Below are 23,448 nucleotides of genomic sequence, written 5' to 3'. Positions count from 1 at the left end.
CAGGACAATGATCCAATACACCTCCAGGCTGTGTAAGGGCTATTTGACGAAGAAGGAGAGTGATGGAGTACTTAATCAGATGACCTGGCCTCCACAATCACATGACCTCAACCCAATTAAGATGGTTTGGGATGAGTTGGACCGCAAAGTGAAGGAAAAGCAGCCAACAAGTGCTCAGCATATCTGGGAACTCCTTCAAGACTGTTGGAAAAGCATTCCAGGTGAAGTTGGTTGAGAGAATGCCAAGAGTGTACAAAGCTGTCATCAAGGACAAGGGTGGCTACTTTGAAGAATCTTAAATATATTTGGATTTTAACACTTTTTGGTTACTACATGATTCAATATGTGTTATTTAATAGTTGTGATGTCTTCACTATTATTCCACAATGTAGAAAATAGTAAAAATAAAGAAAAACCCTTGAATGACTAGGTGTGTCTAAACTTTTGACTGGTACTGTATGACATAGTGACTATGGCTAAAGCAATTCAGTGTCCCAATCCAACGCTGCACAATCAGTCCTTAAAATGTGTATGGAATCCAACTAATTGAAGGTTAAGTGGGAGTAAGTGGATGAGATCAATGGAAACATGTTCACACTTCTACAGCATGGACATTTCTGTAGGCTGCTGCCTGCACACTTAGGTGCAGAAGGAAGATAAAATGAAACAGAAGCGTACGGGGCAAGGCAGGACAATGCTTAGGAACTCCAGTGCTTACCCAAATAAGTATTGTAGACCGCAGATCAATGCAAAAAAATACACGTTTGTCTTTACATATTTCAATATAGTTCAGCCAGCCCCGGAGTTGTGCAGGTGAGAAAATGTAGGAGAAAAAAAATTGACAAAATAGATGGAAAAATGAAGCCGGAAAAGTGCATCGATGACTTGTTCTTTACATGGAAAAATATTGAATGAAAAGCAGAAAATTAAAAATGTCTGGTTTCTGGGAAAACTAAAATGGTATGGTTCCTGGACAAAAAGATGGATGGGAGAGAGGGATCTTTAAGTATACAGACTAAACAAGAACCAACTTGCGTTTTAGTGTCTGCACCCTCTCTCTACACTGGTTATACCCCGTACCTACCTGTTCCATTGTAAGGCAAGACCAGCAGGATCAGGTGGGAAGGGTAAATAAGGACCAGCACAGATGTGACAGAATGAGAATTAAGAGGCATTTAAATCGATGGGATCTCAATTAAGAGCCAGTCCATGCGTTTCACACCACCTAAAACTTCCAGGGGTACAAGTAGAGCACTTGGAAAGCTATCTAGCTGTGTGCGTATGCAAGTGGTTGTATTGTGACAAAGGCATTAATTGAATCACGGTAAGACCCGCTCTTTTCCCTGAATGCATTAATAAACGACTTTCCAGTGAGGCCAGACTGTTTGGTATGACGATAGAGGACGTCAGGGGCCAGGCATTAAACACCAGTACAATACCAGGTGGAGATGTTCACACTGACTCTACACTGAATGTATGTAGTCTAAAAGAGGCTCAGTATCTAAATCTAACCCAGCACGTCTGTCTTTTCACTGTGTAGGAAAACAAACTAAGAGGAAGTACATGGAAAGTGAGTGGATGACGTCAAGGGAGGCTTGTGTGGCATTCACACTTGCGCCCCAGGGGTTGTGGGCAGTACGGGCACCGATGTAGGATGCATGCATGCTTAGGAGCAGCAGGTAGATACATTGGAGCAGGTAAGGCAGGACTACGGTTAGGAGCTGCAGGTAGAGGTAAATCAGGACTAGTCTATCGTGAAAGAAAAACACATTAAATGGGGGTGTATAGAACCAGGTGGGGGTTTATAGTACTAGCTTTGGGCGTATAAACCAGGTGGGGGTAGGGTTGTGGCGCTCATGACATTTTGTCAGCCAGTGATTGTCATGTAAGTAAACTGTCGGTCTCAGGGAATTGACCGTAATTAACAAACATGTTTAGCATCTCCTGGCTTCCACGCATAGCCTATAAGCCACTGATGCACACCTTTGGAACATCTACAAGTCTAATAAATCCATTTAATATAGCCTACACCATCACAATAAATCCACTTTAGGTGTGATACAAACATTAGGCTATATGTTCTGATTTTTAACACATTCTAGGGCTGCATAATGCGACACATTTTGTTTTAAGTCACATGAAACGCAGTTTCCGCAGTTTCTTGTGCAGGCTGCACACACTTCATCAGTCGCTCATTCACAATTTGACAAGCACTTGACAATATTCTCACCCATCAGACTACTCAATGTAATCTGGTCTTTACATATAGCCTACTAATATATTGGATTTCAGTTTGCCATATATTTTTATACTGTGCTGTTTCACAAAAGTCCTGAACATTTCTATTCTCATAGTTTGACCAACTGTAAATTAAAGATAAACATTTTTGCCAAAAGTATTATTATATAATTTATATATTGACTATGACTTTTCAAATCACCCAGTAGTGCTATCTGCACAGTTAGCTCCAGGTAAATGTGCAATTCTTCAGCCATTCCTGGACCTGCGACCAAAAACAAGCTACATATGGACAGTACCAAAACAAATGATCCTGTCTCTTCACTGCAAAATCTGCAGAGCTGGGATGGTTGTATCCCCTAAACACACTATCGTTCAAAAGTTTGGGGCCACTCAGAAATGTCCTTGTTTTTGAAATAAACCACATTTTCTTGTCCATTAAAATAACATAGATCTGAAATACAGTGTAGACATTGTTAATGTTGAAAATGACTATTGTAGCTGGAAACGGCAGATTCTTAAAGGAATATCTACATAGGCGTACAGAGGCCCATTATCAGCAACCATCACTCCTATGTTCCAATGGCACGTCGTGTTAGCTAATCCAAGTTTATCATTTGTGTTAGTTAATCCAAGTTTATCATTTTACAAGGCTAATTGATCATTATAAAACTATTTTGCAAGTATGTTAGCACAGCTGAAAACTGTTGTCTGTTTAAAGAAGCAATAAAACTGTCCTTTAGACTGGTTGAGTATCTGGTGCATAAGCATTTGTGGGTTTGATTACAGGCTCAAAATGGCTAGAAACAAATATTTTCTTTGGAAACTTGTCAGTCTATTCTTGTTCTGAGAAATGAAGGCTACTCTATGCGAGAAATTGACAAGAAACTGAAGATCTCGTACAACGGTGTGTACTACTCCCTTCACAGAACAGCACAAACTGGCCCTAACCAGAATAGCCCCGGTGCACAACTGAGCAAGAGGACAAGTACATTAGTGTGTCTAGTTTGAGAAACAGACGCCTCACAAGTTCTCAACTGGCAGCTTCATTAAATAGTACCCGCAAAACACCAGTCCCAACGTCAACAGTGAAGATACGACTCCGGGATGCTGGCCTTCTAGGCAGAGTTGCAAAGAAAAAGCCATATCTCAGACAGGCCAATCAAAATAAAAGATTAAGATGGGCAAAAGAACACAGACACTGGACAGAGGAACTCTGCATAGAAGGCCAGCATCCCGGAGTCGCCTCTTCACAGTTGACATTGAGACTGGTGTTTTGCCACTCAAGTCTCAATGTCCTTGAGTGGCCCAGCCAGAGCCCAGACTTGAACATGATCTAACATCTTTGGAGAAACCTGAAAATAGCTGTGCAGCCAATCCAACCTGACAGAGCTTGAGAGGATCTGCAGAGAAAGGGCGAAACACCCCAAATACAAGTGTGCCAAGCTTGTAGCGTCATACACAAGAAGACTTGAGGCTGTAATCGCTGCCAAAGGTGCTTCAACAAAGTACTGAGTAAAGTGTCTGAATACTTATGTAAATATGATATTTCAGTTTTCAATAAAATTACAAAAATATTAAAACCCTGTTTTTGATTTGTCATTATGGGGTATTGTGTGTAGGTTGATAAAGTAAAAAAAAACTAACGTAAGAAAATGTGGAAAAAATAAAGGGGTCTGAATACTTTCCAAATGCACTGTAAATTCCAATCGTACTTCATCAAAAGCCTTTTCAAAGGCAGCTATAAATACCAGGCCTGGTTTCCCAGATTTTTCATAGTGTTTTATTGTTTCTAGTAATTATATATCCAATGTTCATGTAAAGTCCATGTAAATCACCTGTCTGATTAGGATTAATAATGTCCGACAATACATTTTACTTCTATGCACAATGCTAGAATTTTTGCATCACAACACGGAAGTGTAAGGAAACTCACATTTTTTAAACGGACTGGATCTTTATACTTACCACTTGGATTCTGTTTCAGTAATAAGGAAAATCAGACTTTCTTGTTGAGTATCTGATAATCTACTATTTTTATAGGAGTGGTTAAAAAACATGCTAATAATGGTCCTCTGAGTATATCAAAAAAGGTTTGGTACACCTCCACTGGTGTGCCATTCTGCCCTGGAGTTTTCCCAGACTTAAAGGCTTTAATTGCATCAAAAGGTTCCTCCTCTGTAATTTGGCCTTCACATGAGCCTTTCGGTACAGCTGTTAATTTTACATTATTCATAGAAAAAAAATACATACAATTAACTTAGGTTAGTGGAGACGGAGGAGACAAAAGAAAACATACTTTAAAAGAACTTTGCTTCCTCTCAAAATATTGTTAGGTGAAGTTTCAGTAAATTATTTTTGGTAGCATTTCTATGTTGAAGATTTTAAATTATTTGGTGCATTTTTCCAATATTACATCCAGGTCGCTTTATTTTTATAATATATTACACTCGATTTTTCTTGAATAAGTTCTTCCATTTCTTTTTGTTTTTCCTCTCACTTATTCTGTGCCTCTATGTTACAGTTATTATTGCTATCTATCTGTATTGTTAGTCATACTTCCTTTGTTATAATGGGCTCTTTTTACCTAAATTGCTTTGTTTTAGAGATGAGTACTGAATTGCATGGCCTCTAAAGGCACATTTAAAAGTGTCCCATACAATAAGGGGACCTGCTATACCTATGTTATGTCTGAAAAAGTCAGTTCTAAATTATTCTGTCTTAGCTAAAAAAACAAGTTATCATTCAATAGGCTTTGATTCAATTTCCAATATTCTCGCCCACGTGGGAATTCTGTACGAGTAATGTATATGAAAATGATTTGATGGTCCGACTGCATTCTGTCCCCTCTCAACACTTTTTAAAAACTTTGGGTGCCAGCGAGAATGACATAAGAAAGTAGTCAAGATGACTAGCTTGATTGAGCCTCCGCCATGTATATCTCACTAGGTCAGGATATTTAAGCCTCCATATTTCCACTAGTTCCAATATATCAATGACATTGGTGATTTCCTTAAGTGCATGAGGGTGATAGTTTGTAGTGCGATTTCCTTTAAGATCCAGTTTATAATTTACCACCATTGTATTGCTTGTAGGTTTGATAAATTATTATATATATTTTCAAAGAAGCATGGATCACCATTATTTGGACCGTATATATTAATGAGACAAATCTGTTTATGGTCCAATAACATATTTAAAATCACCCATCTACCTTGAGGATCTGTTTGTACAATTTGCAGATTCATATCAAAATGAATGTTTATTAAGATCATCAACCCTTTTGAGTTTCTTTGCCCATGGAAGAAATATATCCCCCTGACCAAATTGTTGAATGAGTTTCCTGTTAATAGATATTATATTCCTTTTCTTTTATCCAGGTAAATACTGATAGTCTTTTCTTATTATCTGCTAAGACATTACAATTATAATTGGCTATACTTATTTCACAATTTACCATAATGAGATAAATTGAATTGCAACTTGTATCATAATATATGTTTGTAAACTTACCATTAAAAAGCACCATAGTGAGAGTGTCCATATAGCTGTACCATGATATTTGCATTGCTATTAAGTTAACCTCCAATTGTTCTCCACTTTTCCACCCTTTCCTCCACAAACACCACCACAAGCTCAGATGTTGTTCCAGTTGCTCCATCCTCGAGCCCAACTCAAGAAAGGACTTGATGTGCAAATGCAAATACAGTTGTAGCTGTTTGAGAAGGCATGCAAAAATGGGGACATTTGATTAACCAATGTCAAGTCCTAGCTGATGGAGAAATTCTTTGTATATTATGCTCACCCATCAGAGACCAGGGGCGGTGCTGCTTTAGTGGGTCTCCGACCGCATTCATCTTCCTCTTTTGGATGCGTATAGGCTAGTTACAGTAGGCCCAAGCAACAGATAAGGACTTCTCCTTAGTGTATGGGTCGCACAGGTGGGTGTCTAGAATATAGGGTTGGGGACCGTCTCATCATGATAGGCCAACAAATCAATAACCTAGATTTATAATTTGTTTTAAAAAGTATATCCCATATCTGCACAAGATTGAAAGCTCTCTCTCACAACCCCTGCTCGCAGACACACATGGGCTCTGGGATTTGCAACCATTTCCCTTTTTCACTCACTTAACACACTTTTCCCAAACACAAAAACACACACCCCCCCTTCCATCACAATACACCTGGACATACCCACATACTGTGCCTTCTATGTCCTCTGTTTTGAGTACTTTTGTGTTCCAGTTCCTTCTATTTGGAGATGTATTATTTAGCTAATTATCCTTTTGTCTAATGCTGTCTTATCTATTTATAAAATACTATAAATAGAAAGTCGAATACTAATTATTTACAACATTCCCTACCATCTTGAATGGTATAGTGTAGTTGTGGTTTATTTCTTTATCAATTGTTGTATTTTATTGTTTTCCGATATATTTGATATATTTTGTGATTACAATCCCTACCATGGATAGTATTGGGTGTTCCATTATTCGACTCCTCTATGGGAACTTTGTAATATTTAGAATTACCGTCTTCGTGTCTTGGAACATTTGGTAATCAATACAGTTTATCGACTACAAGAGCTACACGTTTCCCTTTTAAATCAATTCTCCTTGAAGTGTGGGTATAGAACTTTGCGCCACGCTGCAATTTTCTTTGGGAACTGATCATTCATGCCTATTTTCGTGCCAGCGAGTGTGTAGAATTATTTTTGACTTAGAATAGCCCACAAAAAGAAAACTTGTCATCCGTAGCCTGCACTCGAATAGCGAATGGAGGTTACATGCAGTTACATTTTTAATATGCTAGCATAGGCAGTGCTTCCATAAAGCTAGTAAATTTAATTAAATTGCCACAATTATATTGCCAAATTAGCCTATTCCTGTCTATACAGAAAGAAATAACATCATTCTAAATAGGCTACTAAACAGTGATTTGGCAACAGAGGAAATTTTGCTTCTTTAAAAAAAAGTTGTGGATTGTTTAAAACAGTTTTGCCTACAGTCAGAAGGAAATGCAGCGCGTGCAATTTGGGCAGATTATTGTTGAGTTGCGAAAAGTAGAGAAGCCAAGCCAGGCATATCGCAATATTTCAAAATACAGTTGCATAGCCTATAGAAATGTTGTGCAACAAGCCTAGTTACCTTAACTAAACGGTCATGTGGAATTTGACTGCGGTAATACATACGGTCACCGTAACAGCCCTAGGTGTAGGTTTACAACACCAGGTGAGGGTGTACAGAGCCAGCTGGGGATGTACAGTACCTGTTTGAGCTGCCTGATGAGGCTGCTGTTCTCCAGGTGGGCCTTAAAGGCCTGGATGGTGGTGGCCCCATCGGAGAAGCGCCTCACGGGGGAGAAACGCTCCATGGGCAAGTGCAGGGTGTTACAGTCCTTGTAGCTGGACCTGGGGAGGTGCACAGAGCCGCACACATACAGACACACAGATCCAGACGCATAGACAGGAGCCAGATATAGATAGAAATGAATACACAGGTGAAGTCGCAGAAATGGATACAGAGGTGAAGTCGCACACAGACACACAGTCATACACAGATGGAAAAATTTAAAAAACATTTACATAAGCTACTCTGGTCTCTCTGCATCAGAATGTCACTGTAAACACAGAGCTGATCCTAGAGCCGTGAACACAGGATCCACAGCAGGAATGCACCACTGTGTCATCATACCCAATCCAAACGTAGACCTGATCGACAGGATCATTTGGAGAAACCCATATCTGGCTGTAACATCTAAGCGTCCTTCAGCTGCAGTCAAAAAACCAAAACATCTTATTTTTTTCTATATCGAGAATAGCTAGCTAGCTTCTGATACTGTTCAATCAGTATCAGAAGACCAGCGGCCGGCCGTATGTATCAAGCGTCCCAGAGTAAGAGTGCTGATTTAAGATCAGTTTTGCCGTTTAGATCACAATGAATGAGATGGGGAGCTGATCCTTGATCAGCACTCCTACTCTGAGACGCTTGATACAGACAGACCTCATCCAATGAGACGGCAGCTTCTCCACAACACAGACTGTCCAATGGCTGACCTGCAGCTCAGGAGGAGATCTCAGAGCCCGGTGCAAGGCTCTGATAACTGTTCTGTTACCTAGCCTACCCCTGGATCACTAGAAGTCCTGATGTCGTATGCTCCAAGCTGGTGACTGTGATAGTGTAACCTGCACGGTGCACTGGTGTCCCTGCTCCTGTGTGCTGGCTGGGGACCATGCATACCCCCCCAGTGTGGACTTTCAGCTCATTATAAAGTGAGAATATTTGTCTCGGTGAATGTCTCTAAAAATTCCCGTGCCCCTATCCCTGCCTCCCTGAATGCTGGGGCCCATGCATAGTGAAGGGGGTGCATGTGTGTCTGTGCATCTTAGTGCTTGTGTCCATATCTCTATTACTGTCCCTGTGTGTTGGGGCCCATGCATGCCCCCCCTGGCCTGGGGTGTCTGTCAGCCTCAGTGTGGGGCCCCTCACCGGCAGTGCTGCTCCGGGGCCCACCCCCTCTGCCGGGAGCCCTGGGGCCTCTGCGAGTCTGCCAGTGGCTCAGCGCCGTGCGCTGTGCTCATGAGCGCGTGCGTCGTGTGCCGCTTGGAGCGGTTCGCCAAGTACCTGGGCCGCGGGGAGGGAGACAGGAAGCAGCACTGGTCAGCTCTCTGTCCTCATTGGCCCTTGCGTGGGGAAGGGGCAAAACCACCCTCCCCTTCCTTCAGGCAGGACGAATCACATATCAGATAATTCCCACAACCCCCCGTTCCAATTTGAGGATTGGATTGTTTGAGCAAGCTTAGTGTAAGCGAAGCCGTGGCGAGATAATTTGGCGGCATAATTTGAAATGAGAGAGATAGACATATTTTAAGAGGATATTTAGAGAGGTAGATTTGGTAGAAGTTGGAGAAGAGTTGATTGATTGCCTAATGAAAGCCAGTTGCGTGATGGAGAGGGGGGAAAGAAGACACCGGAACAAGTGGCCCGGTCCCCCGGTGGCAGAAAGCAGTGCTGCAGCCTACTTGCACCTCGACTCCCAGTAACCCAGGAACACTAGCGCTTCTACAGTCACGCCTCAAAGCCCCCCGGTCCCTGTGCCCCTCCCAGGCTTACCTCTGCACCGCCTCCTGGTCGGGTTCCCCATCAGAACCCTCCTCATCCACCGGAGCCACAGCCGGGATGGGGTGCTGCGAGAGGGAGGGACAGAGTGAACGGGAGGAGATGGAGAGAACATGATGAGGAAAAACAATGTTGGACAGTGAAACTCTGAAAACAGGTGGGAGATGTATAAAACCACTCAACTCAGTAGACAGAGTAGGTACATTGGCACTGACAGAGAACATAGCATAGTAGACAAAAAAAAAAAAAAAAACTATGCTCTTAACGTTCAAATACTATTTAGGGTATTTCAATTACCTTCAAAGACATTTGGAAGAACATATTTTGATGTTTTTTCAAATAAAAAATAAGTAGTTGAATATTGGAATGTATTTGGAAATACACTGGGAAAGTACTAGCATGTATTTAAAAATACTCAAACACAGTGTAAAAACAAATAAATACTCCCATGCATTTGAACCAAGTATTTGAAATAATGGATTTGTAAATAACTATTTAATAGGAAATTTGAAAATACATAAAAACTTCCAATGTACAGCACCAGTCAAACATTTGGACACACCTAGTCATTCAAGAGTTTTTCTTTATTTTTACTATTTTCTACATTGTAGGATAATAGTGAAGACATCAAAACTATGAAATAACACATACAGAATCATGTAGTAAGCAAAAAAGTGTTAAACAAATCAAAATATATTTTATATTCTTAAAATTAGCCACCCTTTGCATTGATGACAGCTTTGCACACTCATGGCATTCTCTCAACCAGCTCCACCTGGAATGATTTTCCAACAGTCTTGAAGGAGTTCCCACATATGCTGAACACCTACTGGCTGCTTTTCCTTCACTCTGCGGTCCAACTCATCCCAAACCATCTATATTGGGGTGAGGTCAGGTGATTGTAATTGTCTCTGACCCCCTCCCAGTTAGGGGGAGTGATGAGCTCTACAGCAGAGTCTCACAACTCAATCGCTGGTTGAAAACAGTTTTCTGCCCCTCCCAAAAGATAGAAATTGTAGATAATTGGCCCGCTTTCTGGGACTCACCCACAAACAGGACCAAGCCTGGCCTGCTGAGGAGTGACGGACTTCACCCTAGCTGGAGGGGTGCTCTCATCTTATCTACCAACATAGACAGGGCTCTAACTCCACTAGCTCCACAATGATATAGGGTGCAGACCAGGCAGCAGCCTGCCAGCTTAGTGGAGTCAGCTCAGCTATCCCCATTGAGACTGTGTCTGTGCCTCAATCTAGGTTGGGCAAAATTAAACATGGCAGTGTTCGTTTTAGCAATCTCACTGGAATAAAGACCTCCATTCCTGTCATTATTGAAAGAGATTGTGATATCTCACATCTCAAAATAGGGCTACTTAATGTTAGATCCCTCACTTCAAAGTCAGTTATAGTCAATGAACTAATCACTGATCACAATCTTGATGTGATTGGCCTGACTGAAACATGGCTTAAGCCTGATGAATTTACTGTGTTAAATGAGGCCTCTCCTCCTGGTTACACTAGTGACCATATTGCCTGCACATCCCGCAAAGGCGGAGGTGTTGCTAACATTTACGATAGCAAATTTCCATTTATATTTAAAAAACGACTGTTTTCGTCTTTTGAGCTTCTAGTCATGAAATCTACGCAGCCTAATCAATCACTTTTTATAGCTACTGTTTACAGGCCTCCTGGGCCCGTATACAGCGTTCCTCACTGAGTTCCCTGAATTCCTACCGGATCTTGTAGTCATGGCAGATAATATTCAAATTTTTGGTGACTTTAATATTCACATGGAAAAGTCCACAGACCCACTCCAAATGGCTTTCGGAGCCATCATCGACTCAGTGGGTTTTGTCCAACATGTCTCCGGACCTACTCACTGCCATAGTCATACTCTGGACCAAGTTTTGTGCTGTGGAATAAATGTTGTGGATCTTAATGTTTTTTCTCATAATCCTGGACTACCGGACGACCATTTTATTACGCTTGCAATCGCAACAAATAATCTGCTCAGACCTCAACCAAAGATCATCAAAAGCCGTGCTATAAATTCTCGGACAACCCAAAGATTCCTAGATGCCCTTCCAGACTCCCTCCACCAACCCAAGGACGTCAGAGACCAACATTAAGTTAACCACCTAACTGAGGAACTCAATTTAACCTTGCGTAACACCCTAGATGCAGTCGCACTCCTAAAAACAAAAAACATTTGTCATAAGAATCTAGCTCCCTGGTATACAGAAAATACCCGAGCCCTGAAGCAAGCTTCCAGAAAATTGGAACGAAATGGCGCTACACCAAACTGGAAGTCTTCCGATTAGCTTGGAAAGACAGTACCGTGCAGAATCGAAGAGCCCTCACTGCTGCTCAATCAACCTATTTTTCCAACTTAATTGAGGAAAATAAGAACAATCCAAAATGTATTTTTGATACTGTCGCAAAGCTAACTAAAAAGCAGCATTCCCCAAGAGAGGATGGCTTTCACTTCAGCAGTGATAAATTCATGAACTTCTTTGATGAAAAGATCATGATCATTTGAAAGCAAATTACGGACTCCTCTTTAAATCTGCGTATTTCTCCAAAGCTCAGTTGTCCTGAGTCTCTCAAGGGAGACACTCAAGTTTTTTAATGCTAAACATCTCTTGACACATTGATGAAAATAATCATGGCCTCTAAACCTTCAAGCTGCATACTGGACCCTATTCCAACTAAACTACTGAAAGAGCTGCTTCCTGTGCTTGGCCCTCCTATGTTGAACATAATAAACGGCTCCCTATCCACCGGATGTGTACCAAACTCACTAAAAGTGGCAGTAATAAAGCCTCTCTTGAAAAAGCCAAACCTTGACCCAGAAAATATAATAAACTAAAAATCGAATTGTTTTATTCAAGCAAGCTTACACCCAACAGAAGACCCCACTCTTGCCTCCTCTCTAGTGGGTTAAAATGGCAGACTTGGCACAGAGTAACCGTTGGAGTACTACCCTGTTACTGTCATTTTGAGCTATGGCTAGGTTAAGCAAAGCTACTATTTAATTGAGTTATTTCAAGTTATTTGAGTTATTTCTCCCATTCCTCTCAAAAATGTTAGAAAAAGCTGTTGTGCAGCATTCTCACTGCCTTCCTGAAGACAAACAATGTATACAAAACGGTCCAGTCTGGTTTTAGACCCCATCATAGCACTGAGACCATACTTGTGAAGGTGGTAAATGACCTTTTAATGGCTTCAGGCTCTGCTGAGGCTCTGCATCTGTCCTCGTGCTCCTAGACCTCAGTGCTGCTTTTGATACCATCGATCACCACATTCTTTTGGAGAGATTGGAAACACAAAATTGGTCTGCACGGACAAGTTCTGGCCTGGTTCAGATCTTATCTGTCGGAAAGATATCAGTTTGTCTCTGTGGATGGTTTGTCCTCTGACAAATCAACTTACATTTCGGTGTTCCTCAAGGCTCCGTTTTAGGACCACTATTGTTTTCACTATATATTTTACCTCTTGGGGATGTCATTCGAAAACATAATGTTAACTTTCACTGCTATACGAACTAGAGGTCGACCGATTATGATTTTTCAACGCCGATACCGATTATTGGAGGACCAAAAAAGCTGATACCGATTAATCGGACGATTTTATTTATTTATTTGTAATAATGACAATTACAACAATACTGAATGAACACTTATTTTAACTTAATATAATACATCATTAAATAAATTTAGCCTCAAATAAATAATGAAACATGTTCAATTTGGTTTGAATAATGCAAAAACAAAGTGTTGGAGAAGAAAGTAAAAGTGCAATATGTGCCATGTAAGAAAGCTAACGTTTAAGTTCCTTGCTCAGAACATGAGAACATATGAAAGCTGGTGGTTCCTTTTAACATGAGTCTTCAATATTCCCAGGTAAGAAGTTTTAGGTTGTAGTTATTATAGAAATTATAGGACTATTTCTCTCTATACCATTTGTATTTCATATACCTTTGACTATTGGATGTTCTTATAGGCACTTTAGTATTGCCAGTGTAACAGTATAGCTTCCATCCCTCTCCTCGCCGCTACCTGGGCTCGAACCAGGAACACATCAACAACAGCCACCCTCGAAGCAGCGTTACCCATGCAGAGCAAGGGGAACAACTACTCCAAGTCTCAGAGCGAGTGATGTTTGAAACGCTATTAGCGCGCACCCCGCTAACTAGCTAGCCATTTCACATCGGTTACACCAGCCTAATCTCGGGAGTTGATAGGCTTGAAGTCATAAACAGCGCAATGCTTGAAGCATTGCGAAGAGCTGCTGGCAAAATGCACGAAAGTGCTGTTTGAATGAATGCTTACGAGCCTGCTGGTGCCTACCATCGCTCAGTCAGACTGCTCTATCAAATCATAGACTTAATTATAACATAATAACACAGAAATACGAGCCTTAGGTCATTAATATGGTCGAATCCGGAAACTATCATCTCGAAAACAACACATTTATTCTTTCAGTGAAATACGGAACCGTTCCGTATTTTATCTAACGGGTGGCATCCATAAGTCTAACTATTTCTGTTACATTGCACAACCTTCAATGTTATGTCATAATTACGTAAAATTCTGGCAAATTAGTTCGCAATGAGCCAGGCGGCCCAAACTGTTGCATATACCCTGACTCTGCGTGCAATGAACGCAAGAGAAGTGACAATTTCACCTGGTTAATATTGCCTGCTAACCTGGATTTCTTTTAGCTAAATATGCAGGTTTAAAAATATATACTTCTGTGTATTGATTTTAAGAAAGGCATTGATGTTTATGGTTAGGTACATGTTGGAGCAACGACAGTCCTTTTTCGCGAATGCGCACTGCATCGATTATATGCAACGCAGGACACGCTAGATAAACTAGTAATATCATCAACCATGTGTAGTTATAACTAGTGATTATGATTGATTGATTGTTTTTTTATAAGATAAGTTTAATGCTAGCTAGCAACTTACCTTGGCTTCTTACTGCATTCGCGTAAAAGGCGGGCTCCTCGTGAGGCAGGTGGTTAGAGCGTTGGACTAGTTTAACCGTAAGGTTGCAAGATTGAATCCCTGAGCTGACAAGGTAAAAATATGTCGTTCTGCCCCTGAACAAGGCAGTTAACCCACCGTTCCTAGGCCGTCATTGAAAATAAGAATTTGTTCTTAACTGACTTGCCTAGTTAAATAAAGGCGTCCAAAATGACCGATTTCCGATTGTCATGAAAACTTGAAAATCGGCCCTAATTAATCGGCCATTCCAATTAATCGGTCGACCTCTAATACAAACGACACACAGCTGTAGATTGATGAAACATGGTGAAGCACCAAAATTTCCCTCCCTGGAAGCTTGTGTTTCAGACATAAGGAAGTGGATGGCGGCAAATGTTCTACTTTTAAACTTGGACAAAACAGAGATGCTTGTTCTAGGTCCCAAGAAACAAAGTGATCTTCTGTTGAATCTGACAATTAATCTTGATGGTTGTACAGTTGTCTCAAATAGAACTGTGAAGGACCTCGGCGTTACTCTTTTTCCATCTACGTAACATTGCAAAAATCATTAACTTTTTCCAAAAATGCAGAAAAACGTATCTGTGCTTTTGTCACTTCTAGGTTAGACTACTGCAATGCTCTACTTTCCGGCTACCCGGATAAAGCACTAAAAAAACTTCAATTAGTGATAAACACGGCTGCTAGAATCTTGACTAGAACCAAAGAATTTGATCATATTATTCCAGTGCTAGCCTCTCTACACTGGCTTCCTGTTAAGGCTAGGGCTGATTAAGGTTTTACTGCTAACCTACAAAGCATTACATGGGCTTGCTCCTACCAACCTTTCCGATTTGGTCCTGCCGTACATACCTACGCGTACGCTACGGTCACAAGACGCAGGCCTCCTTACTGTCCCTACAATTTCTAAGCAAACAGCTGGAGGCAGGGCTTTCTCCTATAGAGCTCCATTTTTATGGTCTGCCTATCCATGTGAGAGACGCAGACTCGGTCTCGACCTCAAAGTCCTTATTGAAGACTCATCTCTTCAGTAGGTCCGATTATTGAGTCTAGTCTGGCTCAGGAGTGTGAAGGTGAACGGAAAGGCACTGGAGCAACGAACCGCCCTTGCTGTCTCTGCCTGGCCGGTTCCCTCTCTCCACTGGGATTCTCTGCCTCAAACCCTATTACAGGGGCTGAGTCACTGGCTTACTGGTGCCCTTCCATGCCGTCCCTAGGAGGGGTGCGTCACTTGAGTGGGTTGAGTCACTGACGTGATCTTCCTGTCCGGGTTGGCGCCCCCCCCTCGAGTTCGTGCCGTGGGGAGATCTTCGTGGGCTATACTCGGCCTTGTCTCAGGATAGTAAGTTGGTGGTTGAAGATATCCCTCTAGTGGTATGGGGGCTGTGCTTTGGCAAAGTGGGTGGGGTTATATCCTGCCTGTTAGGCCCTGTCCGGGGGATCGTCGGACGGGGCCACAGTGTCTCCCGACCCCTCCTGTCTCAGCCTCCAGTATTTATGCTGCAATAGTTTGTGGGTCAGTCTGTTATATCTGGAGTATTTGTCCTGTCTTATCCGGTGTCCTGTGTGAATTTAAGTATGCTCTCTCTCTCTGAGGACCTGAGCCCTACGACCATGCCTCAGGACTACCTGGTCTGATGACTCCTTGCTGTCCCCAGTCCACCTGGTCGTGCTGCTGCTCCAGTTTGAACTGTTCTGCCTGCAGCTATGGAACACTGACCTGTTCACCAGACGTGCTACCTTGTCCCAGACCTGCTGTTTTCAACTCTCTAGAGACAGCAGGTGCGGTAGAGATATTCTGAATGATCGGCTGACAACTGACATTTACTCCTGAGGTGCTGACCTGTTGCACCCTCGACATCCACTGTGATTATTATTATTTGACCCTGCTGGTCATCTATGAACATTTGAACATCTTGGCCATGTTCTGTTATAATCTCCACCCGGCACAGCCAGAAGAGGACTGGCCACCCGTCATAGCCTGGTTCCTCTCTAGATTTCTTCCTTGGCCTTGGCCTCTCTAGGGAGTTTTTCCTAGACACCGTACTTCTACACCTGCATTGCTTGCTGTTTGTGGTTTTAGGATGGGTTCTGTACAGCACTTTGTGACATCAGCTGACGCAAGAAGGGCTTTATAAATACATTTCATTGATTGTGGAGGCCAGGTCATCTGATGCAGCACTCCATCACTCTCCTTCTTGGTCAAATAGCCCTTACACAGCCTGGAGGTGTGTTGGGTCATTGTCCTGTGTGAAAAACAAATGATAGTCCAACTAAGTGCAAACCAGATGGGATGGCGTATCGCTGCAGAATTCTGTGGTAGCTATGCTGGTTAAGTGTGCCTTGAATTCTAAATAAAATCACTGACAGTGTCACCAACAAGTACCCCAACACCATCACACCACCTCCTTGATGCTTCACGGTGGGAACCACACAATGCGGTGATCATCCATTCACCTACTCTCCTTCTCACAAAGGCATTGCAGTTGTAACCAAAAATCTCACATTTGGACTCATCAGACCAAAGCACAGATTTCCACAGGTCTAATGTCCATTGCTCGTGTTTCTTGGCAGAAGTCTCTTCTTATTGGAGTCCTTTAGTAGTTGTTTCTTCGCAGCAATTCGACCATGAAGGCCTGATTCACACAGTCTCCTTTGAACAGTTGATGTTGAGATGTGTCTGTTACTTGAACTCTGTGAAGCATTTACTTGGGCTGCAATTTCTGAGGCTGGTAACTCTAATGAACTTATCCACTGCAGCATAGGTAACTCTGGGTCTTACTTTTCGGTGGCGGTCCTGGTGAGAGCCAGTTTCATCACAGCGCTTGATGGTTATTGCGACTGCACTTGAAGAAACTTTCAAAGTTCTTGAAATGTTCCGCATTGACAGACCTTCATGTCTTAAAGTAATGATGGACTGTCGTTTCTCTTTGCTTATTTGAGCTGTTCTTGCCATAATATGGACTTGGTCTTTTATCAAATAGGTCTCTCTTCTATATACCACCCCTACCTTGTCACAACACAACTGATTGGCTCAAACACATTAAGAAGGAAAGAAAATCCACAAATTAATTAACACAGTTAATTGAAATGCATTCCAGGTGACTACCTCATGATTGAGGTAGATTGAGGCTGGATGAGAGAATGCCAAGAGTGTGCAAAGCTGTCATCAAGGCAAAGGGTGGTTACTTTGAAGAATCTAAAATATAACATATATTTTGAATTGTTATAACACTTCTTTGGTTAGTACATGATTCCATATGTGTTATTTCATAGTTTTGATGTCTTCACTATTATTCTACAATACAGAAAATAGCAAAAATAAAGAAAAACCCTGGAATGAGTAGGTGTGTCCAAACTTATGACTGGTACTGTAAATAGTTGATTCCGGATATATTATTTATTTATATTTACATTATACATGGAAAATAAGTATTAAATAACAAATAATCAAATACACATATATTTGAATCCAGTTCTGGCTCTTAAACACAAACACACATTGGGGGGTGGGGGGAGGGGAAGGGACTCACAGGGTTGGCGACCAGAGGGGACTGTCCACGTGGCCTCTTCAGTAGCTGGGCGTGCAGCTGGATGTTGGCCCCGCCGTCCGAGGCCCTACGGCCCAGGGGTCCCATGCCATTCAGCAGCTGCAGGGTGGGGGGCTGCAGCAGGGACTGCTCCTGGAGGGACAGAGAGAGGGAGAGGTGTCAGGACTATAACTATACTCTGTCATACCAAACACACATCCCTTCCGATCCCTCACCTTGTATTCCAGCTGCTGTGTGGGCTGCAGGTGTGGGTTCTGGGTGGGCATCAGTGTGTGCATGTGGCCCATGGTGGGGGGCATGGGGAAGGGGGGCTGTGGGGCCACACGGGGGAACCCAGGGGGCAGCTTCTGCAGATCCTCCTGCATCTCCGTCCTGATAGAGAAGAACACAGTCAGTAAGGAGATGCAAGCAAGCAAGCAAGCAAGCACACACACAGACGGCAAGACAGAGACGAAAGACAAACGGACGGACAGACAAGGTGTATACAGTACCTGGGGTCTGGGACGCCCACAGTGTGACGCCTCATGGACAGGTATCGAGCCATTGCCTCTGGAGACGGCTCCTCTGCGTCATCACTGTCCAGGGCCATGTTTCCGTCCGGCTACACAGCAAACGACAAACAATATCTGTATGTGTAAAAATGCATTTGTTTCTACATTTGTGTATGTGGTATGTGTATGCCTGTGTATCTGAGTAATTCAGAGTTGGATATATATGAATCACAGGGATATATTAGTGTAGGATCTTACAAAACAATTGCTGTGCAGCCTAGATACAATGTTCCCAAATTCCTACTTAAAAAGTCCCAGTGCAGTTTTATATATTTCCACACTATGAGATTGGAATAATACTGTGAAATTGTGAAAATTATGATAATGCCCTTTAAGTGTAAGTGAAATTTCATTGTTTTGGTGGGATAGAGTCCTGGCCTGCCTGGTAAATTGGTTAAAAGACCAATCAGAAAAAGAGCTCCAAACTTCTCTGCCAATAGCTAGTTTTCCAATCCCCAATCAGACCACAGTCCAAGCAAAATTCTTGCTTGAGAAATTGCTTTGCTAAAAAAGCTATTTTCTCTTTGCTAAAAAAGCTATGATCGCTTTAAGCTATTTTAATTGAAAACAATCACAGTGAGGTACTTAATTGTTACCCAGAATGGCATTGGACCTAAAAGAAGTGTGCTAGGAGGCTAAGCTTAAAGCAATCATAGCAAACAGGCCACCATGTCAGTGTCACTAGAGCAGCTGCATTGCAGGATTGTGTAATGGATGTGGTTAGACTCACTAACCTCAACGATCTGGTTCTCTGGGTTGATCAGCTGGACGTGAGGGACATTCATGCTAACAGGATTACCCTGCTGATCCGTCTGCAGGAAAAAGACATGCATGCACGCACGCACACACACACACACACACACAAAAAGACACACACAGGTGAGGTCACTCAAGGATTACACTGATTGGCTCGCAATCTGCTCTGGCCTGCTGCTAAGTGGATGTGGGTCACTCAGTTCACCTCAACAAAACAGATGGAAATGATTGTCACTCACAGGCATCCTTCCTTCAAAACTTGCCTTTTTACTATAATATATAACATGCCAATTAGCAGACGCTTTTATCCAAAGCCACACACAGGGCCTTCAGAATGTATTTGCACCTCTTGACTTTTTCCAAATTTTGTTGTGTTACAGTCTGAATTAAAGATGTATTACATTGAGATTTCTTGCCACTGGCCGACCCTATAATGTCAAAGTGACATTTGAACAAATTAATAAAAAATGAAAAGACAAAATGCATTGAGTCAATAAGTATTCAACCCCTTTGTTATGACAAGCCTAAATAAGTTCAGGAGTAAAAATGTGCTTAACAAGTCACATAATAAGTTGCAAGGACTCACTCTGTGTGCAATGATAGTGTTAAACATTATCTTTGAATGAATACCTCATCTCTGTACCCCACATATATAATTATCTGTAAGGTCCCTCAGTCCAGCAGTGAATTTCAAACACAAATTCAACCACAAAGACCATGGTGGTTTTCCAATGATACGCAAAGGGCACTTATTGGCAGACATGGGATATCCCTGTGAGCATGGTAAAGCTATTAATTACACTTTAAAATGGTGTATCAATACACCCAGTCACTAAAGATACAGACATCCTTCCCAACTCAGTTGTTGGAGAGGTAGGAAACCGCTCAGGGATTTTACCATGAGGCCAATGAAGACTTTAAAACAGTAACTGAGTTTAATGGCTGTGATAGGAGGAAACTGAATATGGATCAACAACATTGTAGTTATTCCACAATACTAACCTAATTGACAAGAGTGACAAGAAGGAAGCCTGTACAGAATACAAATATTCCAAAACATGTATCCTGTTTGCAACAAGGCACTAAAGTAATACTGCAAAAAATGTGGCAAAGCAATTCACTTTTTGTCCTGAATACAAAGTGTTGTATTAGATTTGTCCCAAACATATTAGTGAGTACCACTCCACATATTTTCAGGCATAGTGGTGGCCGCTTCATATTGTGGATTTGCTTGTAATCGATAAGGACTGGGGAGTTTTTCAGGATAAAAAAGAAACCGAATGAAACTAAGCACAGGCAAAATCCTAGAGGACAAACTGGTTCAGTCTGCTTTCCACCAGACACTGAGAGATGAATTCCCCTTTCAGCAGCACAATAACCTAAAACACAAGGCCAAATATACACTGGAGTTTTTTACCAAGAAGACAGTGAATGTGGCCGAGTTATGGCAAATGGTTATGGCAAGACCTGAAAATGGTTGTCTAGTAATGATCAACAACCAATTTGACAGAGCTTGAAGAATTAAAAAAATATATATAATATTCAGCAATATTCACTATTCAGGTGTGGAAAGCTTTTAGTGACTTTCCCAGAAAGACTCACAGCTGTCATCGCTGCTTAAGGTGATTCTAACTCAGGGTTTTGAATACATATCTAATCAAGATATACTAGCATTTTATTATTTATGTTTTTCTTATTTATTTTTTACACATTGTATAATTTCCTTCCACTTTGACCGAGTATTTTGTGTAAATTGTTGACAAAAAATTATGTCAATTAAATCAATTTTAATCCCACTTTGTAACACAGTAAAATGTGGGAAAAGTCAAGGGGTGTGAATACTTGCATGCTTTCATACATTTTATATAGGGGTGGACCCAGGAATTGAATCTACTATCCTGGTGTTTCAAGTGTCATGCTCTACCAACTGATCTACAGAGGACCACTAAAGTACTAAAGTTAGTCCCTCCAGGATTCCATTTTTATATAATTTTTTATTCATCAATTGCCCGCATATTATGAGAGGGCTTGCAAATTTGACCAATCACTGCACTATTTCCACATAAAACAGTCAAATCATCACAGTATTTTAGCATAAAACTAGTACAAAAAGAGGCCTTGCATTTTCAACCAATCACCACATAATATGGTTCAATCAAGCCATGTGTCAAAACTTTTCCCATTGTCAGTGCATTTTCGCTCTAAATTGGACAAAATCATTGCATATTGCCATGCAAAATGTCAGAATGGCCTACATCAAACATTTTTGACTACAAATATATATATTTTTAAATACCCTCAAAATCTTGGAGTGACAGTAAAGTACTAATCACTAAAATACTAAAAGGCACTAATCTCTCACATAGATTAAACAAGTGTGAGCTCTGAATTCAGTGTACTTAGTAGTTTGCTTCTGTCTTTTAAAGGTTGACAAGGGAGTGAAAATTAATTCCTGTCCAGTCTTGTCAATTTTTTCCCTATACTGTTCTGATCCCACAACAGTTCTATAACCCCGGAACTTTCCTGTCCCGTCCTGATAAAAATCACTCCAGTCCCGTCCTCATTTTTAAGTGCAGAAATAAGAAATAACTTCCTCCGTTAGCTGCTTGTCTGTCCCCCCGCCGCTCTGTGTGTGAGTAGCCATAGCAACCGCTACGTTTTGGCTGTTGCTCAGCACTCACGAGACAGTTGCCTGCACACACAGCTGATAAAAACAACCACATTACGAGGTTTTGGCAATGAAGGCAGCCCTTCTACTTACCCAGAGTTGGATGAATTCATAGATCTGGACTTTGGGCCACGATTTTGAAACCCTTGCCCCAAACGAGATTAAATGGCCGGATGTCTTTTGCGCACAGATCTGCCACCCTATCGGCAATCCTACTCTTCACCTCAGACGGCACGGTTTTAGTTAAATATATAAACAATTGGGCTTGACTGGTAACGCTGTTGGTAGTAGAGCAGCTATGCCGCTTGTCCCACTCTCCGGGTTAGTATTTAATTAAACCGCAGCATTTTGTTTCTTCAAGCCGTCTACTCAGTTCGTTCGTCGTCAAAGACAACAATCCAACTTAGTTAAAACATCGCTATATAATGTCAGTGATGGGTCCTTGGCTGCAACGAGACATTGCAATTCCTCTCTTGAAGGCTTCATCATTCACTGACGTACGTTGGCATCTGAGGGAAAGTAGTGACTGGCAGAGGATACTGGAGCAAGGCGCGAGAGTGAGCCGATGCAAAGTGGAGAAGGGAAATTACCATTTATTTATTTTGTATTTTTATTAAGTAAACTATATATTAGGCCAGTTTGCTCCACACACTATATATTTCTAACCCCCCCCCCCCACAAAAAAGAAACCTAATTTAACCATGATATGGTGTCTGTTTCATATAATCTTAGTAACCAATCAGATTCCTTAGAATCTGTAGATCTGAGGGGCAAAGGTTACCTGTACAGCGTTGAGAGGGTAGACAATGGGGCGGGGTGTGGGCGGGGACATGCGCAGGGTCTTGTGTTTCTTCAGGCGGTCAGAGAGCAGGCTGTAGATGGCGCTGTAGTGATCGTACGCATCAGTGTGCAGAGACTGGAGAGACAGGGTGAAACAAGAGAGCCGGTCAGCCAAGACAGACATAAGCCAATGGCATTTCATATGCACTACAGCGTTTGTCTACTGTAACAATGTGTCTAATGTGTGTGTGTGTGTGTGTGTGTGTGTGTGTGTGTGTGTGTGTGTGTGTGTGTGTGTGTGTGTGTGTGTGTGTGTGTGTGTGTGTGTGTGTGTGTGTGTGTGTGTGTGTGTGTGTGTGTGTGTGTGTGTGTGTGTGTGTGTGTGTTGGTCCCACCTGGAGCGTGCGCTCGCGGTCCAGTCCCATCTCAGACATGGCCATCAGCACCTGCTCGTTAATGAGCTCTGTCTCCCGCTCAGACTTCACCTGCTCACATTCCACGATCAACTGAGAAAGAGAGAGAATGAGTGAGAGAGACAGGGAGAGAAAATCCATTAAAACGTTGGGTCCATTCTTCATTGAGTCCAGAGATGTCTTGTCAGATCATCCAAAAGCAGCTCGATGGAACCAGAGTTTGGGAACTCACCCTCTCAAACTCTGGGTCGGGGTCTCCCTGCTTCATCCACTTGTTCTTACAGATCTGCTCCATGGAGAGGCGTCTACTGGGCTCCAGCACCAGCATGTGTCGGATCAGGTACTCACAGTCTGTCAGAACACAAG

At 42.0% G+C, this 23,448-nt stretch overlaps 1 protein-coding gene across 4 annotated transcripts in view; it reads right to left on the bottom strand.

Moving 5' to 3' along the window:
* Positions 1 to 23,448, bottom strand: part of LOC120018337 (serine/threonine-protein kinase SIK3 homolog) — a 53,188-nt gene that overhangs the window by 10,620 nt on the left and 19,120 nt on the right. For 2 of the 4 annotated variants that reach the window (XM_038961476.1, XM_038961477.1), the window contains exons 7-16: positions 23,315 to 23,433; positions 23,065 to 23,175; positions 22,671 to 22,805; positions 19,200 to 19,277; positions 18,406 to 18,515; positions 18,130 to 18,286; positions 17,897 to 18,046; positions 9,354 to 9,427; positions 8,730 to 8,864; positions 7,510 to 7,651 (exon numbers count right to left, since the gene is read on the bottom strand). In XM_038961476.1, coding sequence (XP_038817404.1) covers positions 7,510 to 7,651; positions 8,730 to 8,864; positions 9,354 to 9,427; positions 17,897 to 18,046; positions 18,130 to 18,286; positions 18,406 to 18,515; positions 19,200 to 19,277; positions 22,671 to 22,805; positions 23,065 to 23,175; positions 23,315 to 23,433 — 1,211 coding nt within the window. The remainder of the gene's footprint in view (positions 1 to 7,509; positions 7,652 to 8,729; positions 8,865 to 9,353; positions 9,428 to 17,896; positions 18,047 to 18,129; positions 18,287 to 18,405; positions 18,516 to 19,199; positions 19,278 to 22,670; positions 22,806 to 23,064; positions 23,176 to 23,314; positions 23,434 to 23,448) is intronic. The other 2 variants (XM_038961478.1, XM_038961479.1) reach the window with 1 other exon arrangement.

Source organism: Salvelinus namaycush, chromosome 23 (genome assembly GCF_016432855.1).
Source record: "Salvelinus namaycush isolate Seneca chromosome 23, SaNama_1.0, whole genome shotgun sequence".
NCBI lineage: Eukaryota > Metazoa > Chordata > Actinopteri > Salmoniformes > Salmonidae > Salvelinus > Salvelinus namaycush.
The sequence above is the reverse complement of the archived record's forward strand: the minus strand, read 5'-3'. Positions and strand labels throughout refer to the sequence as shown.